General features: G+C 39.4%; 1 protein-coding gene and 1 pseudogene across 2 annotated transcripts in view; both read right to left on the bottom strand.

Annotated features, from left to right (window-relative positions):
- The window catches only part of PKP2 (plakophilin 2), a 75,441-nt gene that overhangs the window by 36,587 nt on the left and 17,486 nt on the right, over positions 1–21,368 (bottom strand). For both annotated transcript variants that reach the window (XM_054591258.1, XM_054591259.1), the window contains exons 4-5: positions 15,352–15,487; positions 678–885 (exon numbers count right to left, since the gene is read on the bottom strand). In XM_054591258.1, coding sequence (XP_054447233.1) covers positions 678–885; positions 15,352–15,487 — 344 coding nt within the window. The remainder of the gene's footprint in view (positions 1–677; positions 886–15,351; positions 15,488–21,368) is intronic.
- LOC129085063 (translationally-controlled tumor protein-like) lies at positions 12,525–12,992 on the bottom strand (annotated as a pseudogene).

The following is a 21,368-nucleotide window of genomic DNA, read 5'->3' as shown; positions in this document are numbered from 1 at the left end:
AAAAAGAAAATGGTTGCATAATAAAGTGAGGAGGGCACAGCACAATATAGTCAATTAAAAGCTGTATTAGTTAAGTACCTCCTTTTTAAATAAGTAAGAACACTGTCAACTATTACCATTAAAAAAAGTTTATATTGTAAAAGCATTAATTTCCTTGGGTCTTAGTTTCCTCAGCTGTAAAATTGAGATTTGATACCCAATAATACCTAAAAATACCTCAAAACCCAAAGCTTTTGTTACACTTAAATTTTAAAATGTATGTGTATCACCTGGGACACTGAAGCTCCTTAAAGGTCCCTTAAGACAGTGCTACTGATGACTGCGCTCAGTAGTGCTTGCTGCACCCTGCGGTGGGCAGGCGGCTGGAGCAGAGGGCTGATGGTGACGTGGGGGCGGGGCGGGGGGGGGCCCACATCAATGAACAACCATTTTCTCCTCTATCACACTCACCATTCATTGAAACGGAACTAGGCCTCCCTCTGTGCTTCCAGGATTACTACAACTGTTGCTTTAATTCTATCTATTTAGTCCATATTTTTAATCCATTGGGTAGAAAGGAGACATTTATTTGTTCATATCAGTATTTGAACAGAAGTATAAAGTACAGGACTGAAAAACATACCCAGCTACTCTGGCCTTTTTACAAAGTATGGCCTTTAATACTCAGTAAGCACTACCTGTGATTTGTTTTTTAGTCTCCAAGTCTCTGGTTTGCTTCAGCACCTGCAGCAGCCGAGGTACCCCGTTGAGTTCAGCTACCTCCAACTTGTTGTCATTGTCTTCAAATACCAAGTTTCTCAAGGCCCCACTCACGGCTCTCTGAATATCTTCATTCTGAACTTTTAGGAGCTGCAGAAGCTTGGGGATGCCATGGAGCTGATTGACCTGGGGGAGAAATGGATACACGTTTCAGATATTTATTAATTTTGATGTGACATTAAAGACATTCAGTGAGATATGAATGAACCGATACAGTTGAATATAACTTCCATCAATTGACAACTATGTGTGGCACATCCTGAAACTCACAGTGTATAATATACTCCTGCTATAAGGGGTCTCTCACCTAGGAGCTTACAATAAATTAGGGAAGATAAAATAAAAACCTATGAAAAATTGAATGGGAAAGTTAAGTGATAAAAGGTAGATAAGTGATAGTTAAGTGGACAGAGTCAAGTGATAAAAGGTGGATAAGTGATAGCTAAGTGGACAGAAAGAGTCAAGTGATAAAAGCCTTGAGCATAACAAAGATGAGGAGAACTGGGAACTTGAGGAGTAGGGTAAGTTTTAGGGAAGAGCATCACATTACATGCGTCTTCGAGGACAGAACTTCACAGTCAATATAAACTGAACAGGAATCACCTTCATCAATGGTAGCAATAAAAATTCATTTACCACAGTAACTGTAGTAGCAAAGAAAACCAACCCTAACTGTAAACTATTTTTGCGATCAATTGCTTTAAGTATTTAAAATGATTTATATAAATTATGCAAACATTTTCATTTAACTAAATAACATAACTTTATACTTTTTAATGGACTGTTTTAAAAACATTCCTCCTATACGAATACGCTAGGAGCAGAAGTAGGAATAAGAAGAATACATGGTTTAGATTCTGAAACCCATGGCTGTTTGGGAAAAGGCCAAGTAACAGCACTCTGAGCAAGGTGACTTTGTGTGTTAGGCTGCAAATATTTCAAGAAATCAAGAGATGGGCACTGGCTTGCTGCAGAGAAATGTTAAGTTGCAGACTGAGAGCTTCCTTTCTCAGGCTTCCTTTAGCACCTGATTTAAAATTTAAGTTGGTAAGAACTTTTGGTAAAGATCTCAGTAATTTTCACAATCTTAATGCAGAAATTTTTAGGAAATAAGTTGTGAATGGGCATGAGTTTCCCTTTCAGGTGAAGTTCCTCACCTGTGAATGGCGCCCTAGTTACACAGCAGTTGGCACTCGGTGGAGGGCTGCACACCTGGCCCCGCAGCACATTTTCAGTTTCTATGTAACATCAAACTCTGGCCTCTCTTTCATATAGAGAGTGGGATTTAAGACATAGTCTTCCAGTCTTACATTTTCCCTTGTTAGGATTAAGTCAAGCTTGTAAAGTAATCTAAATAATAACCACAATAATACAACAAAAATAACAACTCCTCCACTTCCATCATTAGAATGTGTCAGTGCAGTGTCAAGAGTTTTATATATATTATCAAACTGATAGGTTGCTAGAACCTTAAGAGGAAAGTACTCTTTCATTCCCTTAAGGCTTTACAGGGGGTAAGGAGGGGTAATCCTCCGACTCACTGGCTCCCTTCCCAGGGGACACTTGCAGAACAGGAGACAACTAGAAGATGGGCCACAGCAATTTTGATGGGCGATGTCTAGAGTCATTCTAATATATAATGTTAATGGTAAAGATTTCATTTCAGAGCTATCGATGCAGTCTGGTCCAACAGATCACCTATTTGATCGCTTCATCTATTCCCATGATTACATTTCCTTAAAAGCAGAAAGGCACAATTTATTTTAAAATAGCCTGGAACTCACATGTTTCCCTAATTCCATCAAATTCTTTTTCATAGCTGGGTTTTAAGGTGGTTAAATTGCCCCCAGAGATGTCATAAACACCAGCGAAGACTAAATCTTCGCCGTAGCAGCATAAACATCAGATGCAGAAAGAAAATGCCATTCGTCCTGCAGGTACTTCGGCAGCTTTAGAAATATTTTATTACGTAATTTTAAGCTGCCGTCTCCAACGTCTGATGTGAAGTGGCTTACTGACCATATTGTATTTCCAGCTGTGACGGCGGCATTAGTGAGAAGTGGCACCTGGAAGCCTCCACTGTCCTGCCCCGGGGGTGCAGATGGCAGGCTTCTGTCTGACCGCCTTCTGACCCGTCCTGTGACCCGTCCTCGTAGCCCGCCGCCTCTTCCCCTTGGCTTTCAGCACTTGCAGACACACCACACTCAGATAAATGCTGAAATCCGACTACAGCTCTACTTTACCGTAGAATTGGACTCCCCAGCGTCTGGCACCTACCCCACATTTAAAAATAGAGTTTAATTACTTTTATCCTTTTTATCCAGCAAATGGATACAAACCATACTAAATGCATGAAGCTGATGACATTTCCTCAGTGGAGAGAACTAGAAGGACACTGGTAAGGAACCCTATATACACTAGCACTAATGTCTCATGTGCTCCTCTTGCCCCTTTAAATTGAGGGCAGCCGCTGCTGGAACCGGAGAGGTTACATCTCTTTCCCAATTAGACTACATCCCCAGGGGATTTGTTCTCCCTTTGGGGAAAGGCAAAAAGAAACAGATCCATATGAATGTCTCAGAACTTCAAAGGAGCTTTCATTTGAGGTGGTTTCTAAATATGTGGCAGGGCAAAATCATATACTAGAATTTTAACTTTCCCTTTGACTGTACTCTGATTCTCTTCCCTGCCAACTCCGGTTTCTGGTGGCAGGTCCGCAGAGGGAGCGGGCATCCTCTGCTGGGATCAGGGCTCCCCGCGACCGGCGCCTTCGCTCTCACTCGCTTGGCTGCTGGGCGGGCTGGGCCCCCTCTGCCTCTCTTCTGGCGGAGCCCTGCTCCTCCCGCAGGAGCCAGCTCGGATGTCACCTCCTCTGTGAAATGTCACCCCCTTTCTCTCCTTTTCCCTCTCTGTAGAATTAATCACTTGCTATACATTGGTAAAAACTTCAGGAAGGCAATGTGGCAATTTATGTCAGAAAGGAAAAATACCCTGTTCTAGAAATCTGTGTTAGGAAGCAATGCGAAATGCAGACACAAGACTAGTAACACACAATGTAACAACGGTAACTACATTATTTATAATAATGAAAAATAAGAAACCATGAATGTCCAACAATGGGGAAGACTGGTTAATGATTAACTGTCACATATCCACATGTTGCGGTGGCCATGGGAGAGGCAGAACAATGTCTGAACTGACAGATATTTTATTAGCCACACAGTTCCCTCACCCATCAGAGGGGCACTGTGTCAAGATTAGCGATTGTGTGCTAGGGGGCAGTGGTTACTCAGCCCGTGGTGGCTGCCACCATCACCACTAATGCACCACTATTGAAATGCTACAAACTATTATTGTTATGAGAAAATGCTTATGATATAATGGTACTGAAAAAAGGCTGAATAAAATGCATGCATTTCTACTCATCAACGCAGACATAAAGAAGGGAATGAGAATAGGGGGTCTGGGAGACATGGTGGGGGTCTAAATTATGAACGGGGCACGCTATTTTGTGTATTTTTAAACAGCAAACATACTTGTGCACACTTTTAAAAATCAACACAAAGAACCCCCACAAACAAAGCCACATATTCAACTGATTACAGCTATGTACACACAGGGTTGGACAAAAGTAGGTTTACAGTTGTAAGTACATGAAACACAGAGTTTACTTTTATATTATTACTTAATTCTTGTGTTGTATATTTTCCATACAAACAACTTTAAATTACTTTTGCCTCACCCTGCATATGCATTAAAAAGTCAGAAAAACAAAACCAAAATGGTAACAATGGTGGGACCATGGGTATGTTCTTTCTTTTTTCTTTCTTAATTTCTCAAATTTCTTATGAATTGGTATTAGTTTTATAATAAGATTTTACAGAACAGTTACGGCAGGTGCAGCTTCTGTGATGAGATCTGAAGTAGGCATAAACATAAAACCCATTTAAGAAGGGTCTTGTGGACTAAATTAAGGCATTTGTTCTTTATCCCACAGGCACCCAGGGCAGCTATTGGAAGGTCTCCTGGAAGCTGTAAGGAGAATCGATTAGGAATGGACAAGAATGGAGGAAGGGGACTAAGTAGGAGGCAGATGGATTAACAGAGATGATGGTGACAGGAATGGGCTGTACCCCTGGGTGAACTACCACTCACTTACAGAGGAAATAACCTCTGAGTTATTTTTCCGGGACAGGCATTGCACCATTATCTGACGGCAATTTCACACCAACTCTTTAGAGAAGGACTATGACTTCTACTTTTTCAGTAGGAAAGCTGAGGCTTGGAGAGGCAAAATATCTTGCTCAAGGTCATCCAGGTAATTAGGGTGCTGGGATTCAAATCCATCCCTGAGTGACTCCTGAACATCAATGCTCAAAGCACATGTCCTACCTCCCAACCCAGGAGGAAGAAAAAGTTCAGAAGGAGGCCTGGATAATGGAGAAGGAAAGCAAAAGAAGATGTATTCATTCTTTGGTAAGCTGATGTTGAGTTTAGTGGGAAGTCTCGGAAATAGATGGACATGTGGTTTGGAACCCAGGGAAGAGATATGCACTGGAGATGCTGTGAGTCATCCGCATCTAGGTCACACATTAATGGAGGCCACAGAAGTGGATGAGACAGGTCAAAAGGTGGTGTAGAATAAGAAAAGTCCCAGCAAGGCATCAAGGAATACTTAAGGGACAGGTAAGCATCAATTTTTTCACAGAGGAAACCTGAAGAAGCCAGAGAAATGGAAAAAGAACCGGGAGACTATGGACCAAAAAAAAAAAAAAAGTTTTAAGAAGGACGGAGGGATTGATAGTATTAAAGCAAAGAGTCCTAATCATATAAAATAAGAACTGAAAAGCTGTCACTGGTTTTAAAAGTTATGACTTAAAATTTTAACCCTTCTGTCCAAATAATAATTGTCTTTTATACATAATTTAAAAACTACAGCATCGTGCTTAATATTAGCAGGATTTTGTTAATGTTTTTGGGTTGTAACATCACAAATCTTAGATTTTCTATTGAGCAAATGTTTTTAGTTTTCAATATAGTTTTCATGTTTCATTATTCTCAAAACTAGCCTTTGTCCTAGCTTTATCACAGATTCTGAGTTAAAACGGCAAGCTTTAATTCTACATTTAAGCAATAACATTTGTAATTGAATTAGTAATTCAATGATAGTAGAAATCTAGCCCAACTTGGGTAACAAAAGAAAATCCAAGTAATGCCATTATTATAAAATGAAACTAATAATGCCCAGTATTTAAAGCTTGGAAATAAAAAAGATTTAAACATTTATCTGGGTTAGCCATAAAAATGACTAATTTTTAGCCCAATTCTGCAAACTACCACCACCAACTTTCTGGCTCCCTCAGAAGATGATCCTCCAGCCTCACTCGAGCCTTTAGACAAAAGCAGCCCTAGCGAAACTCCTGACTGCAATCTCATGAGTGAACTAGAGCTACAAGTGCTTTTGTGTGGCTTGAATTACCTGATCTGCAGGATGAACCACATTTTCTTCTGTGAAATCTACTGATATCCTGAGTACTATCAAAGTTGGTAGGTAGTCTATGTTGGGCTTTGTACTCCTATTTATACTAGTTGAGATACATGTTTATCAAGAATAACTTAAGTTTCTTTCCCAATATATTTATGTCAACTGTAATTATTATTGTAATAATGCAATTTATTTACAAAAATGAATTAAATACAAATGAAATGAAAAAGAGTTCTGTCTCTCTGGAAACTAATCTGAATGCTTTGAAAAGATTAGTAAAGGTGAAGAACTTAAAAAACATAAAAATTTAAAAATGTAAGAATCTAGAAGGATTTGAACTCACATGAATTAGTGCCATTAAGTTTTTATTTCACTTTCTTTAAAGAAACTAAAAATAGCAGATAATAAAGGGCATAGTTTATATAAGAAAGATCATTACAAACTCTGTTGGTATGCATAATTTTAAAGAAGATTTTCTCTGTAACTGATTAAGATAACTATCAGTCTTGATTGCAAAAAACAGGAATATTTCTACTACAAAGAGATTTGGGTTTTTTTTGCTTGTCAGATTAACACAAACAAAAAAATATCTTGCGGTATTCACGATGTTGATAAGAATGTAAATTTGCACAATTTGAGGGAGGAATTGTTAGGAAGTTAATTAGCAAAATTAAAAATGACTCAGTAGTAAAAAGGGCTGAATTGCCGTACTGCCTGAAACAACTGGACATGGGGCAATGATGGAAAGTGACCCTTGAGAGACAGAAAACAAGCCGGGTGAGCCTTACTGCTGCCTCAGATCATTGCCTTGAGAGAGTTCCCAGGGCACGGAGCTTCAGAGAGGGAGATAAATGGAATTCAACAGGCAGAGCTGAGGAGACAGAGTGCTGATCCTAAGAACAAAGAAGTGAGTGCTTGCAGGGGAGGGTGCCAGAGAGACGAGCTGCACAGAAAGAATTCCTGAGGTCTGCAGAGGGTCCCATTCCAGTATTCAGTAGAGTATTAATTAGTGCCTGCGTGTGAGAAAACTGCCTGAGGCCAGGGGAATACCCACCTAGAAGGATTTAAAGAAACAACAGCTCCTCATGCTCACACTGGCCCATGAACCCTTGCCTATTCTCATTTGGTCAGAAAACCTCCTGATTCATGGTGCATTAGATGGAGTTCTCAGAAGTGTCTTGCCTTAAGAATAAACACTGTTCTGCTCCTACCGAACAAATGTCCAAAGCAGGTCTTGAAAGGATCAAACTGTTTTCAAGTAACTTAACTGCATCCTAGAACAAAGCTCAAGAATATTTGCAAAAAAATAAAAATATCCAGCATCCAACAGGATAAAATTCATAATACCTGGCATTCAATATAAAAATTTCCAGGCGTGCAAAGAAGAAAAATACGTTTCATAATGAGAAGAAAGACTAATCAATTGAAACCTAGGGAGGGACACAGAAGGTATAAAAAAGACTCATATTTAACTTCTAGAGATGAAAACTATAATTTATGAAATACAAAAAATACACTGAGTAAGATTAATGGCATATTAAACATTGCCGAAGAATAGTAAATTTAAAGCACAGCAACTGAAATTATCCAAAAGGAAACAGAAAAAAACTGGAAGGGGAAAAAAAGAGCGTGGATGAGCTGTGGGACAACTTCAAACAGCCTAATATGTATGCAAATGGAGCTCCTAAAGAAGAGGCAAAAAATATTTGAAGAACTGATGGTTGAACCATTTCCATTACAAATTTCAAATGTGATGAAAAGTAGAAAGCCACAAATTTAAGCTCAATGAACTTACTAAGAAACCTAAAGAAAACTATACTGAGGCATATTGTTACCAATTTGCTCACCACCAGTGATATACAGAAAGTTTTAAAAGCAAGTTGGGTGGGCGGGGTGGGTGGGTGGGGGCAGAGACACATTATGTACAGAGGCAGAATAAGAATGACAGATTTCTTGTCTGAAATAATTATAGTCCAACTCTTTCAGAAAACGAAACAGGGGAGAACACTTCCCTATTTATTCTGTTGGGCTAGGATCATCCTCAATTCAAAAATCAAACAGACATAATAAAAAAAGAAAACCATAGGTTAATAGCCTTTGTAAATATAGCTGTATAATTTCTTAACAAAATTCTGGAAACAATCCATGTCCATTGATAGATGAATGGATAAAGAAAATGTCGTATACTGAATACATATAACATGTAACATTTTATGTTATATATAACATATATGATCATTAAGCCATAAAAAGGGAAGAAAATCTTTCCATTGGTGACAACATAAATGGATATTGAGTGCCTATGCAAAGTGCAACAAGTCACAAAGACAAATACTATATGATCTCACTTAATATGTGGAATCTAAACAAACAAACAAACAAACAAACAAGCCCAAAATCATAGGTATGGAAAACAGATTAGTCGTTGCCAGAGGTGGGCATTTAGGGGTGGTGGCTGAAACGGGTAAAGGTGGTCAAAAGGTACAAACTTTTGTAAAATAAGTAAGTCATGAGGATGTAATGTAGAGTATGGAAAATATAGTTAATAATACTGTATTTTACATTTGAAAATTGGTAAGAGTATATCTATATGTTCTCATTACAAAAAACCTTTATAACTCTGCGTGGTGATGAATGATAGCTAAACTTATTGTGGTGATCATTTTGCAGTATATACATTTATCATTATTATGCTGTATATCTGAAACTAATAAAACATTACATGTCAATTAGATCTCAATTTAAAAAAACCAAAAAAAAATGATGTTAAAAACTTTTCCCTTTCTTCAAACAAAAACAACAAAACCTTGGCCTCCTCTGTCAATACCGTTCATTGAACTGTCTTTCTTGGAGAGAAGAGAGTCCTTAAGAATGAAAAGATTACAATAGTGGAGTTTACATAAGATTTAACTAGCAAAAGACGAACATCCCAGGTGGCAAATAGCATAAACACAAACGTGTATGTAGGGAAGCACCAGGCATGGTGAGGGGCCAGGGGCCTGAGTTTGACTATGCCCAGGAACACACATGAAAGAACAGTGGCATGTGGCTAGGAAGAAGGCAGGTTCTTCAATGGCCAAAAGGAAGACATGGAGTAAGTGAAGAACTTGGTGGTTTTTGCTGCGTAGAAAATGAGAATCCATCCTTTTCACACTGTGTTCTGTAAGACCTGTTCAAAATCAAATGTGGCTAGTGGGAGCGTAAAATGGTACAGCCATTTTAGAAAATGGGCAGTGTTAAAAATATATATATGTATTTTATTGATTATGCTATTACAGTTGTACCAATTTTTTCCTCCTTTTCCCTCCTCTGCCTGCTATCCCCCTTCCCTCCAGCAATCTTCCCCCTTAGTTCATGCCCACAGGTTGTGCATATAAGTTCTTTGACTTCTCCATTTCTTATACTATTCTTAACCTCCCCCTGTCTACTTTGTACCTACCAATTATGCTCCTTAATCTTTGGACCTTTTCCCCCTTTCTCTCCCTCCACCCTCCCAGCTGATAACCCTCAAAATGATCTCCATACCTATGATTCTGTTCCTGTTCTGGTTTTTCCCTTTGTTTGTTTTTTTAGATTCAGTTTTTGGTAGTGTGAATTTATTGCCCTTTTAATGTCCATAGTTTTGATCTTTTTCTTAAATAAGTCCCTTTAACATTTCATGTAATAATGGCTTGGTGATGATGAATTCCTTTAGCTTTACCTTGTCTGGGAAGCACTTTATCTAACCTTCCATCCTCAATGATAGCTTTGCTGGATAGAGTAATCTAGGTTGTAGGTCCTTGCTTTTCATAATTTTCAATACTCCTTGCCATTCCCTTCTTGCCTGCAAGGTTTCTTTTGAGAAATTAGCTGATAGTCTTTATAGTCTTTTGGGCACTCCTTTGTAGTAACTCTCTGCTCTTGCTGCTTTTAAGATTCCCTCTTTATCTTTAACCTTTGGCATTTTAATTATGATATGTCTTGGTGTGGTCCTCTTTGGGTCCAACTTGTTTGGGACTCTCTGTGCTTCCTGGACTTGTATGTCTATTTCCTTGGCCAAATTAGGGAAGTTTTCTTTCATTATTTTTTCAAGTAAGTCTTCAATTTCTTGTTTCTCTTCTTCTCCTTCTGGTACTCCTATTATTTGGATGTCTGTACATTTGGAAATGTCCCAGAGGCTCCTTATACTACCCTCGTTTTTTTTTTTGTTTTGTTTTGGTTTTTGGTTTTTTTAAAAAAAATTCTTTTTCCTTCTTGCCGTTCTGGTTGTATGCTTATTTCTTCCTTATGTCCAAAATTGCTGATTTGAATCCTTGCTTCAGCCCCTCCAATATTGTTTCCCTGTAGATTTTCATTTCAGTTAGTATAACCTTCAATTCTTCCCTTATGTTTTTGCTGTACTCAATGAGTTCTTTGAGCATTCTGATCACCAATGTATTAAACTCCACATCTGGTAAGTTGGTTATCTCCATTTTGTTCTTTTTTCTGGGGTTTTGTTCTGTTCTTTCATATTGGGCCATATTTCTTTGTCTTGTCAATTTGGCAGCCCCTCCTCTATTTGCTTCTGTGTATGAGGTAGAATTGTTTTGAATTCCTGTTTCTGGAAAGGCACCTGTAATTTGTGTGGGGTGGAGCCTTAGGTAATCACTAGGGCAGGGCAATATGCTTTATCTCTTTGTGGCTCTCTGTGGGGGGAGGGCTTGGAGAAGGCACAGTGCTGCTGCCTGACTTTTGGAAGTTTGCCCGGCACTTGGCCCAGTTCCAGGCACTTCACCCACTTCCCATATGCGACTGGTGCCCTTCCAGCTGTTGCCCTGGTGGTGAATCCCAGAGTGGGTGGGTTTGCATATGTTCTAAGTCTGTGCAGACTCTAAATGGGCTCTCCTGAAAATATGGCAGTTTCTTCTGCCCCATCCCCCTCTGGTTCTTACAGCCAGTGGTTTTGGGGATCTAACTTCCCAGCACTAGAACCCTGGGCTGTGCAGTCTGGCCTGGGATCACTGGCTCCCAAGGTATTGTCCCAATTTTTATCCACCACAAGTTGGCGTGGACCACCCATTTCATTGCCACTGCCTTTCTGTGGGTCTCTGTGCCACTCAGCCCATCTCCATGACTTTGCCCCTCCCACCCATCTGGATGCATGTAGCTTCTTTAAATCCTTGGTTTCAGACTTCCATACAGCTTGATTTTCTGACAGTTCTGGCTGTTATTTGTTTTAAGGTATAGTTGTAATTCTCTCTGTGATTGCGTGAGGAGGCAAAGGATGTCTACCTACACCTCCATCATGACTAGAAATCCTCGGAAAACTGGCAGTTTTTTATAAAGTTAAACATTTACCTATTTTATGACCCAGAAATTGCATTCCTAGGTATTTACCCATGAAAACTTTTATTCACACCAATACCTACTTATGAATGTTTACAGAGGCTTAGTTCATAGTTATCATAAGCTGGAAACACATGTCCTTCAGCTGGTGACAGGATAAACAAACTGTGGTGCATCCAGCCATACAATGGAAACCTACTCATGAAAAAAAAATGAAGAGTGGACTTACACACGCAACATGAGTGAAACTCAAATATGTATGCTAAGTGTAGGAAGACAGACTCAAAGGGCAACGCATTACATGACTCCATTTATCTGACATTTTGGAATGAGTAAAACCTAGTGACAGGCAAAAGTTCATGTCAGGGGCTGGAGATGGGGGAAGGATCTGACTACAAAGGGGCATAAAGGACTCTAGGGGGTAATGGAACAGTTTTTTATCTTGATTGTGGTGGTGGTTACATGAGTATATGTTTGTCTAAACTGACAGAACTGTACACTAAAAAGGGCACACACTATACGTAAATTACACTGTCATCTTGAAAGCAAAAAGGGTTTTTTTGAGTTTGTTATTAAAGCAGAATGAAAAAAAGAATCTCTCAGAACTGAGCAAGATCCAAGGGGAGTATCTGTTTATAACATTTCCTGATTGAGTTGATTTTTCCATTCTCTGTTTTAAAGAAATGGCCTTAGAAATATTTAATGATTTCAGCTTAGTGATATGGCTGGATCTTTTTTTTAAATTTAAATGAATTTTATTTTTAGATAACCTACATGGTATGTTTTTCCTTAGAAACAATGCCTCCATTCCAAATAAATCAAGGTCAAAATAAATGAAGAGCTCAAGATAACATCAGTCCCATTCGTTCTGGTGTGTGGTTGAAAAGCAGCAGCCAGGCCTGGCGGGTGGTTCAGTTGGTTGGAGCACTGTCCCACGCACCAAAAGGTTGCAGGTTCAATCCCAGTCAGGACATACCTAGGTTGTGGTTTGACCTCGCAGCTGATCCTTAAAGAGAATCATATGTGGGGTTGCACCGTTCTCAACAGTAGTCCAGCAGAGCAACCCTACCATCTGGGTGCATGTTTTCACCACTAAAGATCTGGTAGATTTTGAAATTAGCAAGGATGTGCTTGATTTGTTCGAAAGCCCCTGTCACAAAAGGCTTTCCTCTTTCTGGCCTCTATTCTTGAAGTTTCCCTTTGATTGATTTCATGTAATCTTTGATATACTTCCTGTAGGCTTCTTTTGTGAGGCTTTCCAGCACCCTGCCCTCAGGGCCTTCAGCAGAGGCATTTCCACCAATAATCGAGCCACCCATATTAGCCTCTGTCCTACTGACCACCTTCTCCTCCACCTCCAGGCATGGCTCGTCTGCATCTCCAGGATCTTGAAGATATCCGAGGACATCTCATCATATCTGAAGAGGTCCCAGCAGATGCCCATGATGGTGGCTGGAAGGGGAGGACAAAGGTGCTGACAGAGGAGCTTAGAGCTGTGCAGGTACTGCCTCAGCAGCGCTGGGGCAAGGGCAGAGAGTAGGCGGAAAAGCATGGCTGTACCTTTTTAACTAGTGTAACTGTATAGTAATAAAACCCTTTGTCAGAAAAAACAACAACAACAACAACATACAGTCCACAAATATTCTCTAGAGTAAATATCTCCAAAATCTAAACAAACCCAAGGAAGCACAAGAGTTAATACTGAAAGGCCGAATGTTTCAAAAAACATGTCCACTCTCATTTCTCTTTAACAATGTGCTGGTTCTAGCCAGTACAAAAAGAGAAAAATGTAAGTCATTCAGATTGTAAAGGAAGAGACAAAACTGTCTTTATTCATGGATGGAAATCTGATAAATTTCTATGGTTTTCTATGTAGAAAGTCTGATGAATCTACAAATATGATACTAGAGCTAAGAAGTGAATTCAGTGGTATGGCAGGATACAAGATCAACGGTGTTGATTAAACTGTATTTCTATACACTAGCATTGAACAATCAAAAATTGAAATGAAAACAAAAACCCTGACCATTTGCAAAAGTATTTAGAAATATGACATCCTTAGGGATAAATCTGACAAAAAGCACTGAAGACCCCCAGAGTAAAAACTACAAAACAATGCTGAAATTAGAAATCTAAATAAATAGTGAAATATACACTGTTCAGGAGTCAGTAGACTCAATATTGTTCACATGTCAATTCTCCATATTGATCTATAGATTCAATGTAATTTCAAAAAAAAACCCCAGAGGTTTTATACATACAGACATTGACAGGCTGATTCTAAAATTCAAACTGCAAATGACATAGAAAGGCCAAAATAACGTGAAAAAAAAAAGAACAAAGAGGACTCACATTTCCTAATTTCAAGAATTAATATAAAACCAGAGTAATCAATACTGTGGTTTTGCATAAATAGAGACAAACAAATCAATGGAACAGAACACAGAGTCCAAAAATAGATTCATACACTGATCAGTTCCTTTTCAACAAAGGCACAAAAACAATTCAATACCAAAAGGAAAGTCTTTCAACAAATGGTGTCTGAAAAACTGTGCGTGCATGCCCACACATACACGCTTTTTTAAAAATTGATTTTTAGAGAGAATTTCTAGAAAATTTGATATTATCTATAGTAACAGAAAAACCGATCATTGGGTGCCTAGGGTCTAAACGTGGGTTGGGGAAGGATGGGATTTACGGGTTACGAAGGGGCACAAGGCAACTGCGGGGATAATGGAGATGCTCATTGTCTCGGTCGCGATGATTTTCTCACAGCGCCAACACATGTCGAAACTTTGTCACAGGGCATCTTAATAAAGATATGTAAAGAATGAACAAACAACACTGGTCCATTTATACAACATAAATCTATGCAGCAGTTTTAAAAAATAAAGGAGGGCTAATATATACTGAAGATTTCCAAAATATTAAATGAAAGCAAAGTACGGAGTACTGTAAATAATCCGCTACCATTTGTGATTTTGTCAAACCAAAAAACGATACTCAACCAACCCATCCAACAGTTCGTTTCTACATGCATAGAGTATCTCTGGAAATATACCCCCAAAAATGATGAGAGAAAGACAAGAAGGGAAGGAGAAAGAGAATGAGAAGGAGGAAGGAAGGGGAGAGAATGGAAGAGTGAGACAGAGAAAGGAAAATGGGGCACAGGCTGGGGTTTGGAGTAGGAGAGAAACTCGCTTTTCACAGCATACACTTTTGAACTATGACCCCCTCCCCAAAAGATATATTACTTTTGAAAACAAACATATAATAAAATGACCTATTGACCTATTTTAGGGCTCTGGCCATTAGGAAGACTTGTGGAAGTGCCCAAAGATACATGTACAGAATTGTCCATTGAACCATTGATATGTGTAATAAATGAAATTATTTAATGAAAACAAAAATGGGACACTTTGTTTATTTTTAATATACTACAATGCACACTCCACCTCCCTAACCCTCTCTCAGAAAAATCTGTAAGTATAGACTGCTGACAATTGCTTCTGGCAATAGTTTTAAAGGGGGAGGCTGGGGAGACAGGCAAAGAAGGGAAAGGTTTGTGTCATGACTTTAAGTTTATGAGCTGAAAGAATTTTTTTCATAATGTGTATTATTTTCTTTTAAATTAAAAACTCTCGCCATGACCGGCATGACTCTGTTGGGCATCAACGTAAAATCAACATATAACTCAATGACAACTGTTTAAAAATGTAAGTAAATTATTGGTTTCGGTTTGCAGGGTTGCCATAATAGACAGGGAAGTGCTGGTTTTGCAACGGACCTGAGATGATACTCACCCTTTTCCGTGCTTCAGACTTCTGGAAGCACTCATGCTGTATGAAGGTGGCCGCCACAGAAATCCTGGCAGGCGGTGTGTGGTCAGCATCAAGCATACTCACTGCCCGCTCCAGAGTCATCTCCATGTCGGCATTCCTAGACAAACAGTCACAGATTCAGCGGAATTCCAGACCTGCTCTCTCCTACCTATCACCCTGATCCTTCAGAAATGACGTAGCTGATATTGGAAAGTGCCTGGAACATCAGAGTCTTGGTTCTTCTTCATCCAAAAGAAAAATCGGTACCTGAGATCAGAAAGTATAGGAAGCTAGTGGCAGAAATACTCCAGGTCTGGTCATTACTGAATTGAGCAGAACCATTACTGAATTGAGCAGAATCATAATATACAAGGTCTGCCCAGAAAAAGGCCAGCCATTGTTAACATAAGGAAAATGGTTTGCGTGACATGGATGTAACCTGGCAGCCAAGGAGAGTGGACTGGGATGCACATGTGTGAACAATGATGACTTCACTTGTGCTAGTCAGTGGGGGCAGTAAATGCTGCTGAGTGAGCATGTGTACTGTGTGGCTGTCACATTCAAAATGACTGAATGAGTAGACAACAAGTCTGCATCAAGTTTCACATTAAGCTTGAACATTTCTCTATGGAAACTACTTGGATGATTTAGAAGGCTACAGCTATGGGCAACTGGTGATTGGCAGCTTCGTCATGACTAGGCACCCAGTCGTGCATCACATCTTGTGCAGAGCTTTCAGCGAAACATTAAATCACCCAGGTGACTCAGCCTCCCTACAGCCCAGATTTAGTGCCCTGCGACTTCTGGCTTTTCCCAAAACTACAATCGCCTTTGAAAGGGAAGAGATTTCAGAACTTTGATGAGATTCAGAAAAATACGATGGAGCAGCTGATGGCAATTGGGAGAACTGTGTGAAGTCCCAAGATGCCTGCTTTGAAGGGGACTGAGGCATCATTGTCCTATACACTATGTTTCTTCTACCTTGTATCTTCTTTAATAAATGTCTCTATTTTTCATAGTACATGGCTGGATACCTTCTGGACAGACCTCATATACCAAAGAAACTGAACTCTGTTTAAGATAAATATGTGTAGTATGATAATTACATCTTAAAAAATCACTTTAAAGGCACAGTAAGACTTCAGGTGAAATTTAAAAGAAATCTGGTCACAGGAATGAAAAATTATTGCTACCCTGGTAACGTCAGACCTGCAGAGGAGACACTTTCCCTCAAAAAGCATTAGATTTTTCTCAAAGCTGCTCTGAATGTACTTCACCTGAAAATGGGTTTTTAAAAAAGTATTCTAAAAGTGTTCTCATTTAATGAAAGTAACAGTATATAAACGGTAAAAGCCAGGAAAACTGAGTTAATTTTGTTAAAATAAGTCATACCTGTGTGACAAAATCTACCAGGAAAGGTAATGATTCAATGTAATTATGAATATGCTTTTTCCTAGAAAAACAATTTTATACACATTCTGTTACCATTTGTTTACTATTGTAATGACACTGAATTTATGTCTAGCTAGTAGCATACATTTGTCCTTAACGAATTGCAAGTATTTATAGTGGTGATGAAATCTTTCTGTGTCTTTTTACACAGAAAGGATATTTATAGAGGACAATTAAAATGGCTACTTGTAAAATAAAAGCCGGTAACTCCCAAGTGCCTCACAGAACTACATTGTTTTCTTCCCTTTTATTTCTGCCTAGAGGGTGACTAGATTACGCAGTCTGTATCAAAGTGGCTTGGCTTCCTTAAGCATTGCCTCATAAGCAACTACTCAGGACTCTAACATCTTAGAATTGTGGCTAAAGACTTGTCTTAAAGGTAGGACCCCGCTTTGGCTTCAAAGAGGGTTAGTTAGCCTGTTTCATTCCAGGTAATAAACTCCAAAGACGACCTGGGAGGGTGCTTTCCAGCACCTGCTAGGAAGCACAGTGAATAAATTCTCTTTTAGATCAGGCTAACCCACAATACAAGCACATGTGTTCTAACATGTGCGTGGGCTGTGTTGTGAACGGTGTTTGTGCCTGGGAGGATGTGGCACAGGTGAGGGTGTAAATGAGTCTCATGACTGAAAACTAATACTCATTGCTTCTGAAACACATGTTCAAACATAGAAGTGTTACCTCATGAGTGTAAGAGTATTAAAAATGAGGCAGCAAAAACAGTTCTGGCATCCACACCGAGAATTATATAATGATCTCATATTTTAAAATGTTGTGCCTCAGGAGTCAATTTAATTGGTAAAAAAATGCAGGCTGTTACCATTAAGATCAGAATTTGAGTCATTTTTAAAAAATATAAACACACTTTTAAAAGAGATGGGAATAATTTACATGCTGTGTCTTTACAGAGAAATCAAAACTCTACCAGTCTCAACTTCAATGGCAGTTTTAAGTCTTTAGCATCTACCAGTACAGGTGTTTTTATTGATGAAAGATCACTCGCAGCAGAGAAGAATACCCTTCTGTTTAATGCAGCTTTTTTTAAAAAAAAGATCCAGCCATTAATCCACTTCATAAGTCATAAATAACTCAGAAGAGTTTGAATTTTCCAAAATAATTCCATTACTCAAATCCTTTATTTTCCTGAACATGATTCACAAAGAAGTTTTGCATTCACTCCTAGCCAGTCCGATGCCATTAGACTTTATTATTAAAGACAGTTCCCATAATGAACAGACTTCCTCAATGGAAGGTCTGCTACATCAGGGCATCGATTTTCTGTTTTGTGAATATCTGTGATGCCCACGCCTAAAACACGGCCATGTTCTGACCCCACTCTGGCCCCAAATCCACCCTTCCTCAGTTGCCTCTCTTTCCCCTCCTCTGATAGACCGCTCCATCCTCTAATCACACAAAACTTTTGATCCTTTTCTAAACCCTGCATGTGTCTTCACAAACCACTCTCGGATTTTTCTAGAAAGTCCATCATTCTACTTAATTCCTGTCTATTCTTCAAGACTCAATGCAAATATCCTTACTTTTGTGAAATCGTTCTTGTATCACTATCCCCAGCGAGAGCTATTCCTTTCTCTGTTCTCTGAACACTCCTCTCCTTTATCCCCTTCTTTTTCTCTTTTCTCCTCCTTCCTTCCTTCCCTCCCTCCTTCCTTCTTCCCCTCCCACTCACTCATCAAGCACTTCCTGAAGCCTGCAGAAATGCGGCTTGGAAATGGGGTCAGGGGCCGGCAGATGAGGAAGATTAGTTGTTACTGGACCTCATTATCCCCTGAGCATACTCTCCAGAACTGAGTCTTTTCAACACATTATTAGTTTATATGTTAAAATGATGTCAATGTATATGAAAAATGTAAGGGGAGCAGTGTAAAACACTCTTGGTTAGAATACAAGCTAATGTTTATCAATAAATAACAACTGGTATTTTTTCATGTGTGCCATCCTTTGGTGATCAGCGTTCCTGTCAGTTGGCAGCACGGCCCTGCTGCAGGCCAGTTCCCAGGTACTAGAAGAAGGCTCCGCCTCCAAGGCCAACAGACACTAAGTGACAATGGAAATCTGCGTGTGGTCACAGACACTGAGGAAATGCAAATTCCCCTAGCAAATTTTAGGTTATTATGTGGGGAGTATCGGGGGACTAAAGGGTAATGGGGAAAAAATACAATCAAGATTACACTTTAAAAAGTGTGGTAAAAGCACTGCTTTGGAAAGATGACTTTGGAGTAGACACATGTTTCTAGAGACAGTATTGAGGGCACTACAAGAGTCTTAGCAGAAGCAATGAAGCTTTGACCTGGGCTATTAAAAATGAAAATAGCTGCAAGAGACTTTAAAGAAGGCAGTAATTAAGAAGATGTGGAAGAAAGTTAATATGACATCTTTTATGCTCTGTGTCACAAACTTGCCTGGTGATCTGCCTAGAGACCCAGTCTCTCTGCTTCATCTCCTTACCACACTGGTCTTCTGTTCTCTGAATTGCTATGTACAATAGTATGTACCACACAGCCTAGCACTTGATGATGCATCTTACTTTCCTTTTCCCGGATCCTCTCTACACCTTCATACCTCCCTCTCGATTTCTCTCTTTTAGTTCTTACTGCCATGCTGGGTACCCTGGAGGAATCAATATTCATTTGCTGAACTACCAGTCCCCCACAGGTACAGAAATCATACTTTCAGAAAAACTGAGTTAGAAGGTTTTACTTGGTGATTTGACCTTCCTTCATCAGTCCGATTTAGAACAGGTGTTGACTGTCCTTTACTCCCATGTCTTGGTTTTCTGCAGCATTAGTTAACTGTCCCCAGAAGAATGACCAGCCATCCTTCTTTTAGAAAGAAAGATCCATTGTTTAATACCTTATGTCATTACGCAGATTTGTAGTTTTAGCTAGCCACTCTGTAGGAATGTTCCAAAAATGTGAAAGAACAGTTCTTTGCAGGTGGAACTTTCATTAAACATAAAGAAGTAGATTCTAAAAGTAGCAGCTGGGTAGATGTGAAATGTGAGGAAATGCCAAGGAGAGCAGCCTCAGGGGACGATCTGAGACCCTGAAATGAGCCACACCAAAGCAAGGAAGAGAGTTGGGCACAGACACCACCTTGATCACTTATTTTCCTCATTATAAGAAATACCTCTGACTTTCCACAAAAAGCAAACTTCTCAAAGAGAGATCATTTCTATGACTTCTGATTTCTCGAATAGCAACTGTAAGAATCATCAAGAATAGATTTCTTGCCCTTTATTTTAAATTTCTTGACCCTAAGTGTTCCTTCTATTCTTTGAAATATAATTATTCTAATAAAATTTATCCTATTCATTTAAACAATAACCTGAAGTGGTGTGGTTAATACTACTTCTAGAATTTGAATGACAAAAGAACCTAGATGGTAAGAAGGAAAGAGTTTATACTTCATTTCTTCCTTCTTTGGTCCCTTCATTCTTTCATCAAACATTTATTATTAGGGTGCTGAGAATATAAAGATGATAAGACACACCCACAAAAAGCTCAAAGTCTAGAGGAAGAGAAGGTAAGTAAATGAATAACTGCAATATATTATTCTGGTAGAGATACCCACACAGTGCAGGTAACTGGGGCAGCTAAACTGGATTGAGAGGGAAATAGGGAAAGGTGGAGTCTGAGCTAAAACAGGCAAAATCAGGACTGCTGGGGGAAAAAGAGACAACAGCTAGATAGACAGGCAGGCAGGCAGGCAGGGAGACAGATGGACCGAAGGAGGGCTAAAGAAAGGAAATATATGAATGAATATCTTCCATTAAGGGAAACAGAAGAGGTTCCAAGGGGTTTGACTGTTTATCTGAGGGTGTGTTTGGGGATGGTGGTGATTAAGTGAGAAGATTAAGATTAGAAAGAGGACACTTGAGCCTTGTGTGCCTTGCCAAAAAGCAGGAAAACTTGGTGGGAGTATGGAGAGGTTATAAAATAGAGAAAGAGATAATTAGATTTGGTAAGCTTATTCTAATAGTACTAGAGGACGGTTCTGAGGGAACAGGACCAGAGGCAGACACACCTATGCAGTGAAGATGGAAAAAAGTAAAAATTTCAGGCCAAAAAAATATGACTTGGTGCTATGTAACTGGGGCGTGGGGAAGGAGATAAGGATGACTTCCAGGTTTAGTATGAGGAAGACGGTTTGGAGTAGAAGGTTGGGGGAAGCTGATGAGTTTAGTTTTGTGTATCCTGACTTTGGTAAGTCCAGGAGGTTATTGGAAACACAGGGTGGATCAAAAGTAGGTTTAGAGTTGTTTGTATGGAATATAATACAATACTTATAATAATAATGCAAGAATGAACTCTGTGTTTTGCGTACTCCCAACTGTAAATCTACTTTTTCCCTGCCCTGTATACACAAATCTAGAGCTCAGAACAGAGGACAGAACTGAAGATAAAACTTTGGGAATCATCACAGGATATAAGTGCACTACACAGGGCCTCTCCGGAAGAACACCATGGCGTGGAAGAGAAGGATTGCCAAAGATGACTTCTTCGAGAGTGCAGAAAGTCTTTCCAGAG

The sequence above is a fragment of the Pteronotus mesoamericanus genome, unplaced genomic scaffold (assembly GCF_021234165.1).
Source record: "Pteronotus mesoamericanus isolate MK-2021 breed Mesoamerican mustached bat unplaced genomic scaffold, CSHL_Meso_final scaffold_21, whole genome shotgun sequence".
NCBI lineage: Eukaryota > Metazoa > Chordata > Mammalia > Chiroptera > Mormoopidae > Pteronotus > Pteronotus mesoamericanus.
The sequence above is the reverse complement of the archived record's forward strand: the minus strand, read 5'-3'. Positions and strand labels throughout refer to the sequence as shown.